General features: G+C 48.5%; 2 protein-coding genes across 7 annotated transcripts in view; one reads left to right on the top strand and one right to left on the bottom strand.

The window, feature by feature from the left end:
* Psd2 (pleckstrin and Sec7 domain containing 2) overlaps positions 1–12,051 on the top strand; it is a 50,498-nt gene extending 38,447 nt beyond the window's left edge. The window contains exons 8-15 of one of the 2 annotated variants that reach the window (XM_028762744.1): positions 121–210; positions 1,975–2,018; positions 3,008–3,198; positions 3,338–3,408; positions 3,782–3,939; positions 4,739–4,883; positions 8,308–8,451; positions 10,002–12,051. In XM_028762744.1, the coding sequence (XP_028618577.1) occupies positions 121–210; positions 1,975–2,018; positions 3,008–3,198; positions 3,338–3,408; positions 3,782–3,939; positions 4,739–4,883; positions 8,308–8,451; positions 10,002–10,211 (1,053 nt within the window). In that variant the 3' untranslated portion in view covers positions 10,212–12,051. The remainder of the gene's footprint in view (positions 1–120; positions 211–1,974; positions 2,019–3,007; positions 3,199–3,337; positions 3,409–3,781; positions 3,940–4,738; positions 4,884–8,307; positions 8,452–10,001) is intronic. The other variant, XM_028762745.1, reaches the window with a different exon arrangement.
* Positions 12,052–15,241: 3,190 nt separating this feature from the next.
* Positions 15,242–15,548, bottom strand: part of Nrg2 (neuregulin 2) — a 177,186-nt gene continuing 176,879 nt past the window's right edge. For all 5 annotated transcript variants that reach the window (XM_028762777.1, XM_028762776.1, XM_028762779.1 and 2 more), the window contains one exon: positions 15,242–15,548. This exon is cut by the window's right edge and continues 429 nt beyond it. In XM_028762777.1, coding sequence (XP_028618610.1) covers positions 15,242–15,548 — 307 coding nt within the window.

Raw genomic sequence — 15,548 nt, 5'->3', positions numbered from 1 at the left:
GCAGGGCAGGGCAGGGCAGGGCAGGGCAGGGCAGGGCAGGGCAGGGCAGGGCAGGGCAGGGTGTGTGGACCACACCAGCCTTCTTCCCTACTCTCAGGCAGAACCATTTCTCCATGACAGAACATTGGTAAGAAGATGTCCTGCCAGCAATTCATTGCCAACTTGGACCAGCTGAACGATGGCCAAGACTTTGCCAAAGACCTTCTGAAGGTATTATCTGCTAAGGGTTCTCATGCCCCCTTGTCCTACCCAGCAGGAGTGGAGTGAAATCTTGCCCCACTAAATCTTGACATTCTAGATCCATAGAGTTGGAGACTGCCTAGTTCCTCACCTGACTGTTGTGTATTCTCCAAGAAAGATAGATGGTGAGGCTCTGTGCACTCTGATTTTTAGTACTTCAATGACCACCATTCTAGTAGTAACCATACTATCACCAAATGAGAACCATCACTGTCACCGATTGTTATGGCTACCATCCATGACTGTCTCTACCATCAACACCTCCCTCACCACCACCTCCTCCACCACTACCATCTCCACAACCTCCTCCACCACCACCTTCCCCCCCACCACTCCCCCACCATCACCACCACCACCACCTGCCCTCCACCTCTCCCCCACCATCACCACCACCACCATAACCATAGGGAAAAGTCTACTCATTCCTTCATCACTGGCAATGAAAGAAATTAGCTTTCCTTTGAGGCTTCCCAAGGTGAAGCTTTGGCCTTGTATAAAAAAGAACAGGTTTATTTTGGGGTTATTTATAGATGATGAGTTAATTTTTAGATCGTCTTTTAATAGCCTCATGGTGCTAGGAGTGGAGTTGAGTGGTAAACCTAAAGGAAGACATATACGATTATTATGTGCCAGTTACAGAAACTAAAAAAGAACAGTGTCTCCTCTTTTTTTCTTTCTTTTTTTTTTTTTGCTACAATTATCTGCTTCACCATCAAGAAAGACCTGATGAAAATATACCTTTAAGCTCAAGCTGAGCATGGTGGCACACACCTTTGATCCCAATACTTGGTAGACAAAGGTGGTAGATCTATGAGTTTGAGGCCAGCCTGGTCTATAGAGGGTTCCATAATAGCTAGGTCTACACAGAGGAACCCTGTCTTTAAAAACAAAACAAAACAAAACAAAACAAAACTATCAAATCCCCATTCATTCATTCCTCACTATCTACTTCTCATCTTTTATCTCCTTCTCCATCCACTTACATGTTTCTTCATGGTTCTATACACCATCTGCCCATCGACGTAACCACTTACCTACCCATGTGCCTACCCACTCACCCCTCACCACAAGCTCTCATGTAGCCCAGGATGGCCTTCAGCTCACTGTGTAGCTGAAGATAACCCTGAGTTTCTGATCCTCATGCCCCCACTTCCCACGTGCTGGGATTCCAGGCATGTGTCACCATGCTGGCTTTATGTGGTTCTGGGGATCAAATCCCAGCTTCACACACACTAGGTACACACTCTACCAAATGAGTTATGTCCCAGCCCTCCAAACAAGACTCATTGGTGAGCAAGTTAGACATTATAGACCTTGGGAAGCTTACAACCTCCTGGCTACACAGACAGTAGTGACTGCATAACTAAAGATCATCCATCCAGCCGGGCGGTGGTGGCGCATGCCTTTAATCCCAGCACTCAGGAGGCAGAGGCAGGCGGATTTCTGAGTTCGAGGTCAGCCTGGTCTACAGAGTGAGTTCCAGGACAGCCCGGGCTACACAGAGAAACCTTGTCTCGAAAAACAACAACAACAAAAATCATCCATCCAATACACCCACCTATCCACTCACTTATGCATCATGCGACACCAAGCAAATATGAATGAAGCACCCACTTTACCCGTTTAACTGCAAAGATGTACCCTCACCATGACCATGTTGCTGGAGAGACACGGGGTTTCTCTGACTCTCCACCTGAAATCCTTTCTTCCTCCCCTTTCTCCTCCCTGATTCAGACGCTTTACAACTCCATCAAGAATGAAAAGCTGGAATGGGCCATGTGAGTAGATCAGAGTATGAGACTGGTTACCAGGAGAGGGAGTGGCTGGGCATGCAGACCACTCTCCAAGGTGCTGATTTATCCTAGCCCAGGCCCCCGACAGTCCCTACCCAGCTGGCCAACACCCTATGGATTCATTCTCTGACTTGATTACAAGTGTGCAATGTTTATACTGCTGTAGAATAGATTCTACCATGACTTTAGTTCTGGGAATGTCGGTGACTAGTTTTTCTGTACTGAGGATATTGCCGAGTTCCCAATTAATGACAGCTTTTTCCCTTTTGGGACGTAGGGCAGAAAGTACAGGTTCCCAACAGCACTAGCAGTGCGAAAATGTTTGGGTGGTGACTGCTTCTGGTAATGGGAGGGACAAATGCCCTAACTTCTTCACCTGTGAAGGCTGTTCACACCCATTTGCAAAGAGGGTTGGAGATATTACTGGCTAGTGAGATTGGGAGAGGCTCGCTCTGAGGGGTTGGGGGCAAGCCCCATGGCTGAGCTCCCTAAGGAAGGTTGTACCTGCGAGGATGTGTGGAGGGAGGCCCATAGCTTGGGGACGGTTACTATGCTGGGAAGAGCCGGCACTCTTCTACCAGGGCTCAGAAGGTAGGCCTGGACTTCGGGCTTTGCCCTGTTGTTCTATGATTTCCAGCACGTTGGCACAGTTTGTGCAACAGCTTCAATCCACAAAGGCATAGTGCTCCTTGGGCTGGAGAGGTTTAGGAAGACTGGGGAAGGAAACTTGAAGACAAGGAAGTCTCTAACTCTCTGTTAAAGGTGAAGATTAGTTTAGAGACTCTGAATCAAAGATCGGATAGCAAAATTCAGAACTGAAGATGAAGGGGAGGGGTCAGAGGGCTGGAACTGTATTTTGTAATCTTTTGTCTCCAACTTTGATGCCAGAAGGGTAGCTGGTGGGAAACGCTGTGGCAAGGGGTGGGGGTGGGCAAGGCCTCTCTGGAGGTGGCTCAGGCTTGGTACCTTCCTAGTGATGAGGATGAGCTGAGAAAATCCCTGTCTGAGCTGGTGGATGACAAGTTTGGGACGGGCACAAAGAAGGTGACTCGGATCTTGGATGGTGGCAATCCATTCCTGGATGTCCCACAGGCTCTCAGCGCTACCACCTATAAGCACGGCGTGCTGACCCGGAAGACTCATGCTGACATGGACGGCAAGAGGAGTGGGTGTCAGGCTGGGGAAGGGGCCTGGGAGGGATGCTGGTGTAGGAGGGACCCATCCTTGGCCACTCCTTTGGGGACACACATACAGGTGGAGGTGCAGGGAATGGAAGGGTAGGAGTTAATGGTGCCCCCTCTCAGCACCCCGTGGGAGGCGTGGCTGGAAGAAATTCTACGCGGTGCTCAAAGGGACCATCCTGTACCTGCAGAAGGTGAGAGGGAGGTTTCAGAACCCTCATGTAGAAAGGGCCCACTCTGTCTCATCCAGCCCCTGCCTGTGATATTCAGCTCAGGGTCTTCTGGCCAGGACTGGGACCTAGAGAGGAGCTAGGGCTTTCTTCTGATAAGAGTCTTACCTGGACTCACTCAGGAGCTTTGAGGGTTTGGGGCAAGGGACTCTGAAATGCCAAGTGGATTATGCCTCGTGGCATTATGGGACAGTCTGGGGTGTGAGGGGAGGGCATATGCAGTGATTCTATGTTGCGGGAGGGTAGAGGCAATTCAGAGGAGGGAGGAAGGGAAATGACAATGGGCTGTGTGGGGCAGTGAGCTACAGCCCAGAGTGACAGAGCATATTTCACTCAGGATGAATACAGGCCTGATAAGGCCCTGTCCGAGGGGGACCTGAAGAACGCCATCCGTGTACATCACGCTCTGGCCACCAGGGCTTCTGACTACAGTAAGAAGTCCAACGTGCTCAAGCTCAAGACAGCAGACTGGAGGGTCTTTCTCTTCCAGGCACCGTAAGTAGGAGCAAAGACTCCTAGCCTGCAGCATCAGCCCCGCAAGCTCCACTCTCCTGGTCTCAGGATAGAAACCTGAGATTCCTGTGTCCATCAGCCACAGACTTGGTGTGTCTGCTTGCCACAGATCAATGGCTGCTTCCGGTCTTACAGAGCGGTGGCTTTCAGTGTGGCCTTCTCTGTCACCTGGAAGCAGGGTAGGGAGGCCACCTTACTGCCCACATCTTAGGCCCACAGAGTCAATACCTGACAAGGTCTAATAAGCCTGCAGGGGCTGCAGGTGCACTCTGAAGTCCTGCAGATCAGGCTGATAGACTGGGACTCATCCTTGACAAAGGTTAAGTGGGAAGGACTCCTTATACCTTTGACCTGTAAGGCCTGCTCTGCTGCACCCCATCCTCTGTGACTAGAGATGGGGAGTTTTCACATGTCAGACACGTTTCCCATGAAGGAGATTAGTATGTGAGAACTGGGGGCCCAGCGGGAATCTGGGCAGGTGATGGGGCAGGACAGAGGCTTACTTACTGCAGCTGATCCTGGAGTTCGTGGGCTCTAGGGACATCAGTCCAGCCTGGAGCAGGTTTATTTTGTGGGAGTCCAGATGGGAGTTGCCTATCTAGTTCTGACCAGGCTCATTCACCCACCTGCCCATCCCACCCTTCTTTCTCCTTCCTGACCTTGCCTAGATATTAGTGCCTTCTCTGCCAGACTTCATGGTGAGTACTGGGTGCCAGGTCAGGAGAAGGCTGGAGGTCCTACCATGAGAAGTAGAGCCCTTTATGTCCTCTTCTGTCCCCAGGAGCAAGGAAGAGATGCTGTCCTGGATCCTCAGAATCAACTTAGTAGCTGCCATCTTCTCAGCACCCGCCTTCCCAGCAGCTGTCAGCTCCATGAAGAAGTTTTGTCGACCCTTGCTGCCCTCCTGTACCACTCGCCTTTGCCAGGTACAAGCTCCTGGGGCTAGGCTGCTGGCCTCATCTCAGCCCTTTCTCTGGGTCATGTAGTACTGGGCTGAGGGACACCAGGGAAGGAGAGATATTCTCCTTCATTCTACCACCCTGGATCCACTCACAGGTGAGACAATGAAGACCCCCACATGCACAGCACAGAAGCCTGTCAGTTCTGTGATGGGTGACATGGGCTCCCTTCCCTGCCAGTGGCAGATCAGCTGTGTGGGTGTGACTGTGGGTCTGTGGCATGAATTTGAGAGGCTGTATGTGTCATAGAGACAGGTGAAACTTGGCTGACCCTTTACACAGTGAAAGATTGATTTGTTTTGCATGTGTTTGTGCTTATATGTGTGTGTGCATGTGGGTGCACATGTGTGTATATATTACAGTCTACTTAAAATGATATCTTTAGTTCCATCAATGTCTCTGTAAATGACATAGTTTCATATTTAGTTTTCAAAATTTATGTATATGTGTGTGTGTGTTCATTGTGTAAGTTTATAAGCACCACATATGTGCAGGTGCCCACAGAAGCCAGAAGAGGGCATCGGATTCTCCAGAGTAACAGGCAGTTGTGAGCTACCGGGTATGGGTGCTGGGATCCATACTGAACCTGGCGCCTCTGGAAGAGCAGTGAGTGTTCTTCGCTGCTGAGCCATCTCTTCAGCACACACAGTTTCATTCTGTATGGATGAATAAAACCTCACTGTGTATATACACTATATTTTCTGTATCCATTTGTCTGTTGCTAGACACTCAGGCCTATTCTATCACTCAGATATTGTGAACATTGTCACAAGAAACAGGTGTGCAGGTATGGCTGTAGTGTGCTGGCTCAGATTCCTTTGGGTGTGTTCTTAGGACTGGCACAGTCGGAGCATATGGTAGTTTCATTTTAGAATTTATTTATTATTTTGTGTGTGTGTGTGTGATGTGTTGTGGGTGGGGCACACATGGCCTATCATATGCGGATGTCAGAGGACAACTTTATGGAGTCTGATCTCTCTTCTTTATGTGTTTTCAGGGATCTAATTCAGGCTTGTTCAGCAAGCACTTTATCCACTGCACCCTCTCTGTGGCCTCCTCTATTTTTAGTTTTTTAAAAAAATTATTTATCTTTATTATTGCTATTTTTTAATGCAATTGGAGTTTTGTCTGCATGAGTGTCTGTATGAGAGTGTCACCTCACCTGGAACTAGAATTACAGACAGCTGTGAGCTGCCATGTGGGTCCTGGGAATTGAACTCAGGACCTCTGGGAGAGCAGCTAGTGCTCTTAACTGCTGAGCCATCTCTCCAGCTCTCTATTTTTATTTTTTGATGAGCTTCCAGTAAATGTATTAATTTACAATCCCACCACACTGTACAAGGGTTCCCTTCCCCCAGTCTTCACAAGCAATTGTTTTTCACTTTTCTTTCTTTTTTTAAAAAAGATTTATTTATTTTATGTATACAAGTACACTGTCACTCTCTTCAGACACACCAGAAGAGGGCATCAGATCCCATTACAGATGGTTGTGAGTCACCATGTGGTTGCTGGGAATTGAACTCAGGACCTCTTGGAATAGCAGTCAGTGCTCTTGACTGCTGAGCCTCTCCAGCCCTTCACTTTTCTTATAAAACATTTTTTGAGACTTTGTTTTTATTTTTTGTGTATGAATGTTTTGCCTGCATGTATGTTTGTGCACTAGGAATGTACCTGATACCTGCAGAGGCCAGATGAGGGAACAGGAGTCACAGACAGTTGTGAGCCACCATGTGGTTGCTGGGTTGAGGAACCCAGGCCCTCTCGGAGAGCAGTCAGTGCTCTTAACCACTGAGCCATCTCTCCAGTCCCTATTTTTCACTTCTTAGAAACAGTCCAGTGTTGGTGTTTGTCTTAGTCAGGAATATTTTATTGCTGCAGTGAAGCACCATGACCAAAAGCAACCTGGGAAGAAGAGGGTCTATTTCACTCCAGCTCATCATCAAAAGCAGTGAGGACAGGGACTCAGGCAGGGCAGGAGCCAGAGGCCATGGAGGGTGCTGCTTACTGCTTGCTCTTTATTGCTTGCTCAGCCTGTTTTCTTATAGAACCCAGCAATGGCGCCACCCACAGTAGGCTTGATCACTATTAAGGCTTGACTATAGCCTGATCTTATGGAGCTTGCCTCCTTCCTTCCTTCCTTCCTCCCTCCCTCCCTCCCTCCCTCCCTCCCTCCCTCCTTCCCTCCCTCTCTCTCGCTCTCTCTCTCTTTCTTTCTTTCTTTCTTCTTCCTCTTCTTCTTCCTCCTCCTTTTCTTCCTCCTCCTCCTTTTTTCTTTTTTTTTTTTTTTTTTGAGACATGGTTTCTCTTTGTAGCCCTAGCTCTGTCCTGGAACTCATTCTGTAGATCAGCATGGTCTTGAACTCGAAGACATCCACCTGCTTCTGCCTCCTGAGTGCTGGGATTAAAGGCATGTGCCACCACCAGGTTATGGAGGCATTTTCCTAATTGAGGATTCCTACTCTTAGATGACTTTATCTTGAGTCAATCTGACATAAAACTATCCATAACAGCATTCTCTCTCTTTTTTAATCCTTAAATACTTTAGTTCTATTTCTATGAAAACCCTATCTTACTAATACCACAGATTTTCAGAGTATTTTAGACAGGAAAGGATAAACAATGGATCGGAACCTGAGAACAGAGGGCTGGCAAGCTTCAAACTTCCTTTCAGTCATTAGTCCTTTCCTATTAAGGCCTTCATCTCTCCACAGAGCTTCAGGGCATTCTGAATGTGTATATAGTGTGTCTGTGTGGAGCTTCTGTGAGTATGTGGTGTGGTGTGTCTGTGTGTGTGTGTATGAACACAGATACACTATATACACGTACACATCACATCAGCATACATATGTACATATGCACACCTGTATGCCTGCACCACAGGGGTATCCACACATCTACATGTACAGACTGCTCTGTAACTCTGTTACTCACTGTGCTGAGTGGTGTGTGTGTGTGTGTGTGCGTGTGCGCACACACTGGCCTGTCAGTCTCATCTACTTCTAGGTATGATGGTGAGAGGACGCATGTGCTGTACGGAGCTTGGGATAAGTGGGACCAGGCTGACCCTTGTCCCAGCATGCTTCAGTGCACATGTGGGATTCTATGCAGGGGGTTGTGGTGGAGGTGTCTGTTCCGAAGTGTGTATACTCACATGCAAATGGAATGTGTCTTGTTGGCTGAGCCTGCTGGCTCATGTCCCTGTGAGGAAGAGGAGGAAAAAGAGTGGAAGGAGCATTCATGTCTAGAGCCTAGCTCTGAACCTTTGAGTTTGAGGACCTTGGTCAGCATCAGTTTCTCTTTGGTGAAGCAGCTTCCAGTGTGGATGGGATTAGGCCCATGTCTGTTGAAATCCCAAATGTCAGACCTCACAGATCTGGGCTTGTCTTTGCAGGAGGAGCAGCTGCGGTCTCATGAGAATAAGTTGAGGCAGGTGACTGCAGAGCTGGCTGAGCACAGGTGTCACCCACTGGAGAGAGGCCTCAAGTCTAAGGAAGCGGAGGAATACCGGCTGAAGGAACACTATCTCACGTTTGAGGTAGGTCTTGGGAGTTGGATGGCAGAGGTCAGAGCTGGGGCTAGAGGAGAAGGCCAGCTTCACCCTCCACTTCTGCCATCAACAGCAACATTCCAGGGACTCTAGTTTGAGACTTCCCTAGCATGGGGCTCTCTGAGGCCAGTGTAAGCCAGTGTCCTGTGGTCAGTCTCGCACAGTCTGGCTGTCAAATGTTGATAGATTTTGCCTATGGCTGGGTCTCTCCAGGCGTCCTTCACATCGACTGTGCAGTGTAAAATAGAGATGACAAAAGCCACAGGGGACTTTCTGGGGGTGAGGCCTGGCTTCCTTTCCTGGGCTGAATTCATGTTCGTGACATGCTGTTAAAGGGTTTCCAAAACTATCCCCATTTGACAGAAAGGTAAACTGAAGCTCAGAGAAGCCAGAGCACTGGCCCAATGTGACACAATTAGGAAAAGCAAACTGCAGGATCCTAAGCAGGTGATTGGCTGCAACTCTGGCGTCTGAGTTCTCTCTCTTATTTGGCTCGGTGTGGGTGGGGAGAACATGAAACCTCATAGGCAGAACTGGGAAGGGAGAAGAGTCCCCTGAGGGTGGACAAGGCCTGAATCTGCTAGGTCTCCCTCTTAAATGTTAATAGCAACTTTTAAATAACCTTTCTAAGTGTTTATGGATGCATCCATTTGGAAATGTTTTAATCTTCATCGATCTCACAACCTTAACGATCGTTTTTTCATTACTTTTTAATTCAGATTTCACATTTTTAATAGACAAGATTTATTTTTATTTATGTGTACTTGTGTGCATCTTCACACTTGCTTGTGAATGCTTGTAAAGGGTCAGATCCCCTAGAGCTAGAGTTACAGGCTATAGTGAGCTGCCTAATATGGACACTGAGAACCGAACTCGGGTCCTCTGAATGAACAACAAGCACTCCTAACTGCTGAGCCATTCCTTCAGCCCTAAATTTTTAAAATTTAAATTGTGGAAACACATAATAAATTGTTTCATCTTGATCGATTTTCAGTGTGTAGCTCAGCAGCATTTATTGTACCAATCTCCAGGTTTCTCTATCCTCCAAATGGAAGCTTTGCTCATTAAATATATAATTTCCTTATCCTTCAAAGCACAGAAGTTTTAAGTATTAGTGTAATCCCATTTGTCCATTTTTGCTTTTATTGACCATGTCTCTCGTGTTGTACCTAAGAAATCATTGATATTATTTGGATTGTCAAGTTATAAGTGAGAAACTGGGCATGATTTAATCTCAGTACTCAGGAGGTTGAGGCAGGAGGATTGCTGCAAGTTCAAGGTCAGTCTGGCTTGCATGGTGAATTCCAGGGCTACATAGTGAGATGGTGTCTCAAGAAAACGGTATGTGAGATTGATGTGTATGTTTGCCTATTTTGGGGGGTGGCTTATTTCCTTTTGTTGTCAAGAGCTGTTGATGTAGGGGCATGCCACAGAGGTTGGTGCTTCGTTACTAGTAGGTTTTTAAGACAAATCTCCTATCTCCATTTTGTTGCATCTTGTTTGACTTTGCTTTTGTCTTTTGTCTTCCCTTTCCCCAGAAAAGCCGTTATGAGACCTATATCCACCTCCTGGCCGTGAAAATCAAAGTGGGCTCAGATGACCTGGAGCGGATTGAGGCTCGGCTGGCTACTCTAGAAGGGGATGACCCAGCTCTCCGGAAAACACACTCAAGCCCCGCCCTCAGCCTGGGCCATGGGCCCGTGACTGGCAGCAAAGCCACAAAGGATACCTCTGCATCTGATACCTAGCTGGTGTGGCTGTGCAGGCCCTAGAAGCAGGCAAATGTCCCCAGAGGGGTCAGTGAGCACAATTCCAGTCAGGGACTGCTTGGACCAAGCTCCAGGCAGTTAACCGGCAACCAGAGGGGTATGGAGAGCCCTGTGCCCAAGGAGACTCATGACGCTGATCTTCTTGCATCCTGGGCCATCTCTGGCCTAGGCCCTCTCCTAGCCCTGCTGCCCTTCAGTCACAGGGCCTTGCTTTGCAGGCCAGACATGCTCTAGGGCCGAACAAGTCTGTCACTGTTGCTTTCCCAGGCTCCCTTCTCATCAAGCTCCTCCCTCATCTTGTATTTGTGAGGGTGGGTCTGGACTCTGAATCTCAGCTTGGCCACTCACCCTTTCTCCTCTTTCCTCTCAGTTGACCAGCAGCAGGTCTATGGACCACCAGCAACCTTTACAACTGGCCCAGTCCTGCCTCACATTGCAATAATCTGGGGCCTAACCTCCACTCAGTGCCAAGCTGATTCCACTCATGCGTGTACCCCCTTTCTCCTTTCGTCCCCTGAGGCCTCTCCAGTCTCTTTTTTATATACACACACAAAAATATATATGTAAAGAACTCATTTAAAGAAGGGTTGGGAACTACTACCCACTAGAGGATGAAACCAGATGAAGGAGAAGGCCTGTCTTGGAGCTTGGCCTGCTAACGAGGAAGCCTGCAATGGGGCCCTCTAAGGGCTGCTCTGACACTCTGGATGGAAGGATGAAGACCCTCTGTGTTTTTGTCTTTTCCTTTTTCGGCTGACTTGTGACTCACAATCACTTTTCCAGTTGATGCTTTTGGACTGAACAGGATACATGTGTATGTATCACCTCCTTTGTCCCAGGGGGTGTCCTGTGGGGTGAGTGCCTTGGTAGCACACCTCTGTTTGCTTTTCTATCTTCCTGTGAATACTGCCAAGGTCTTAGAGCTCCAGTGGTGGCCTCTGCACAGACCTACTGGCAGTAAGGAAGGACACTCTACCTTGCTGGGCGCCATCCTCCGGCAAGCCCAGGCCAGGCAGTAGAGTAGGCTTACAGAAGCTGTTAGCTCTCAGCTCTGGGGGGTGGGGAAGGTTTTGATTAGTGATAATCTTTTCCTTTTCCTAGCAAATCAGAAAGGCTAAGCAAAGGACCCAGTTGAGAGTAGAGACATATGTCTCTCACGGGTTGACATCCTTTAAACACTGCATCACTTAGAGCAACAAGTGAGTCTTGGGGATAGCCCTCTTGACACAGCTACCACAAGCTGATCTTTCCTATTGTTTGGCTAACAGTTTGCAGTCTTGGGTGACATAAGCCTTGTACTAAGCGCTTAACACTTCAAGTCCACTCCCATTGGATGCAGGGAGCTGGGAGTTTGTGGAGAGGTGTAGTGGGTTGAAATCCAAATTGTTTAAATTGGATTAGCTGAAGTGCGTTTTATAACCAAACCATCTGGCCCCTTTGTTTTGCTCAGGGGAAGCAAATGCTCGTTTGAATGAGATCAGAAAGGCAATTCGGGGGCAGCAAAGTGGTTTCAGTTCTTTGTCCAGCTGCCTGAAGGTCCTTTGATTTTTCCAGCCAGTGTCCCACTCTCTGTGTCATGGGGTCGGGGACAGCAGAGGTGCAAGTTCCTTAGCCTCAGACACGCATGACTGCCCAAGCACTAGTTGTGCCTCCCATCAGTAAAGACATTTTTTAGTTTGCTTCCTTAATTGTATAATTCTTTATTTGTAAATTATATACATGTACTACTGTACTAAAATATTATGTACATTATAAAACATACACAAAAATAGAAATTTAAAAAAGATGAGATGAAAATAAATCTAAATCAAAGTTCTAATATTTTTTTCCTGCATTCTAATAGACCATCATGCTACTCTTCCCTGTGACCCCTAACAAGCCCATAAGGACAGGTCAAATCCAGGGCCTGACAAGGTCCTGGGAGGTTTGCTCTAGGGCTCAGGAACTCCTGGTACCAAACTCTCTAGACAAACAGCCTTCATCCTCTTCAGTGAGGGTCAACCATGTGCCATACACTGTTGCTGTGTGCTAGGGACAGTGGTTAAAGAGGCCAGCTCTCTGTGTTTATGGGTCTCACTGTTATGAGAGAGACTAGGGGAGAAGTGGTCACCATTGCCACTGAGGACTCTGAGAGGGACTGAGAAAAGACACTGAAAGTGATAACACTAAGTAAAGAAAGAACTTGGGTTCAGGGAAGAGAATTTTGACCTAGGAAGCTGCCAGAATGTCCTGAGTGTTCCAGGGGACAGGGTGGTGGAAGGGAAGTTGTCTGAAGTGACTGCAGCGCTTCCTGAAAGGCCACATACTCAATTAACATCGCTGAGGCGAAAACCTGAGAGTCAGGGTGGTCAAGAGGGCTCTCTGGTCAAGCGTGCTCCCCGGTCCCAACCATACCTGTCCATTGAAGACTGGCTGATGCAAAAAGGGGAACAGTGAACAACGAGGTTAAGTTCTGGCCTTAGACTCTTGGTGGGCTATCTTAGAACCCAGGGAAGATGATGAGGGAATGAAATGGGGACATGTACAGGTCAGTGAGTTCACTGAGGGGTCACTCAAAGTTAGCCGGGGTCATTTGAGTCTTACCAGTGGTTTCTGGATCAAAACCTAGAAGGCAACAACTTAGAGCCCTCACAGTTTAAGTGAGGACATTAACCTAGATTGTAATGAGATCAGTGGACTCACCAAGAGGTCATAGCAGTTAATCTGGGGTCTCATAGAGATCAGAGGTCACACATAAGGCTTACAGCCCTAAGAAAGCAAACAGACAGCAGAGGGCTCTAATGGGTCTTCTGGTGGGGCCCAGTAAGTTTATAAGTTTAGACTTTTCTTAATCACCTCATTGAGTTTTTGCCACTTTGTGACTCATGATTACAAGGCACAGGATTCTGTCACTACTACCATCAAGACTAGATATTAATCAGGAATAATGCCGGGTCCGTCTGCATGTAACCTCCACAGCAGCTCGCTGAGGTAAACAATTGCTTCCTCATTTCTCACTAAGTGAACTGTGCATGGAGAAACCATATAGCTAGTGAGGGACAGCTGTCACTCGGATTCAGAACCTATTGTTGCTCTATGCCTCTCTGTCCTACTCCTCTGTGTCTGTCTAGATCCACGCTGGAACTTTCGAGAATGTGTATAAGCATACACACATGTACACATTCACCCCAGCTCTTTGGAGAGAAGGCTTCAGGTTCTGGCTAGAATCTTGGTTCCTGGCATTCTAGGGAGCTGACAAGAAAGACTCTTTACCCTGGACTCTATCTGCCTCCTCCATGCCTGAGATCAGACCTTCATCAGAGCTGCAGGTTTAGACAGGCCCTGGCTCTGATGGGGGTATACAATTGGGGAAGGAGCAATATCCTGTGGGCTCGGGAGCTGCAGCTGTCTGGTCCTTCTGGCAATCAGGGTACCCATTATGTTGTCTTACATGTCCAGACTCTGCCTGTGACATGCCTGAAGCCCCAAGGGTCATCTTTGCCTCCGCTGCTCCAGTGCCAACCCCACAACCCTTCCCTCTTCACCCACCTGGGCAGAAAACTGTTGCCCCAGTCCAGCTTCCTAGCTGCAGGGCAGGATCGGGCCGGAGTTCTGAGGCTGAGTTTAAAGTAGAACGTTTTGCGTCAGTCCCTTGGCTGGGTTCCTTAGCACCCAGGGGGACACCTTATAAATGATTTGGAAGGAAGACTTGGAGCGGGTCCTGGGAGCTGGGACCAGAGGGACTGGAGAGAGGGTCACTTCCGCTCAGGGACTACCTTGGCCCTATGCAATCTTTCTTCCAGTACCCACGTGCCTCATCCTAGGCCCTCCTTCTGCCTTCCCTCCTCACCTGGGGCTAGGTACACACAGTCAAACAGGAGTTATTTCTGATTTTATTTATAATATAAAAATGTTCAAGTGTCAACAGTCAGGTGTTCGGACACGTCAGGGTTCCCATTTGTCTCTGTTTGGGATTTTTGTTTGCTTTTTAAACAATTGCCTTTTTTTTTTTTTTGACAAATTAGCATTGGATCCAGTTGTGAGGGCTGGCTGGGGAGGGCAGGACTGGAAGATGGAAGTCTTAGGTGGGCTGGGAGCTGGGCTGTGTGAAGGATATGGTGTTACTTTATTGCTAAAAGGGGAATCGAATACACTGTCGCAGTGGCTCTTCTGGGTCCCAGCGTGACCATGCATTCAATCTAAAGAGTCTGAAATGCAAAGGACATGCAGGCGTAAAGTAGAAAAGACGACCTGTAAACTTAGGTGCTGCAGAGGACACAGGATGTCCTGGAGGCCGCAGGGGAGGAGGAGCCGAGAAGGTTGGGCCCCTGGTAGAGCTGCCCCCTCCCTAGGCCGGGGGCTGGTGGGGAGACAGCCTTCTCTGTACTTTTTCTCTTAGCAACTGTGAGGGCTGAGGAGGACCCTTCCCCATTCTAGTTGCTGTAGTGGGGAGCCTGTGTCTCCCCCTGGAAATAACCCAACCTCAATTTCAGCTCTAAGGCTAGGATCCCTGCCCTCTGTTCAGGACTCCAGATCTGGACTGGGGAAGATAAAATTCCATCTTATCTTCATTTTCTTTCTCATTAGAACCTCACAGTCTCTTCTTTCCCTGCCTTTCTCACCCCCCACCCCACCAGTTTGGGATCCTACAAGCGCGCATCCCCACACTACACCCCAGACGGCTCTCCAGGAGCCCCAGATTAGCGTACAGCAAAAGGCACCACAATATAGGTTTCTATTAAAGAGTCAAAAAATTGGCCCATCTCTCTTTTTTTTTGTTGTTTCTTTTTTTTTCCGAAGCTGTAAATCAGGATGTTACATATAAATAGTTTCCCTATAAAAACGTCTTTGCCGTTAGCTAGTATTATAAGACAATTTTTTTTTGCTAAAATGAAAATAAAACATTTTGTTATACTTTTTTCCTTTTATAGAAAATAAAAATATTTTTATTTCTTTGTTCGCTCCTTTTCCCTCTCCAGTCGGTGGTCTCCGCTCTCCTTGGAGACGTGGGGCGGGCGAGGCGGGGGCCCTTAGAGGGGCCCCGAGTCCTGCTTGGCCCTCGTGGGCGGCCCCCGGCTGTGTCTGCTGCTGGCGCGCGTGCTGTGGCTGTCCAGGGAGTAGTAAGTCCTGCTGTCGGCCGCCGGGCACAGCGGCGGCGAGTCCGAGCGCAGCGCGTCGTGCGCCGCTCGCAGGCCGAGGAAAGGCGTGCTCTCGGCCGCCAGCGCCCCGTCCGCGTCGTCCGCGTCGTCGTCCGAGGCCGACGCCGAGCCGCAGCCCGAACCGCTGCTCAACGACAGCGAGTCCCGCGCCGAGCGTGCGCGCTGCGCCGCCAACCCG

Source organism: Grammomys surdaster, unplaced genomic scaffold, assembly GCF_004785775.1.
Source record: "Grammomys surdaster isolate TR1022 unplaced genomic scaffold, NIH_TR_1.0 135, whole genome shotgun sequence".
Taxonomy (NCBI): Eukaryota; Metazoa; Chordata; class Mammalia; order Rodentia; family Muridae; genus Grammomys; species Grammomys surdaster.
This window is presented reverse-complemented; position numbering and strand designations above follow the sequence as displayed.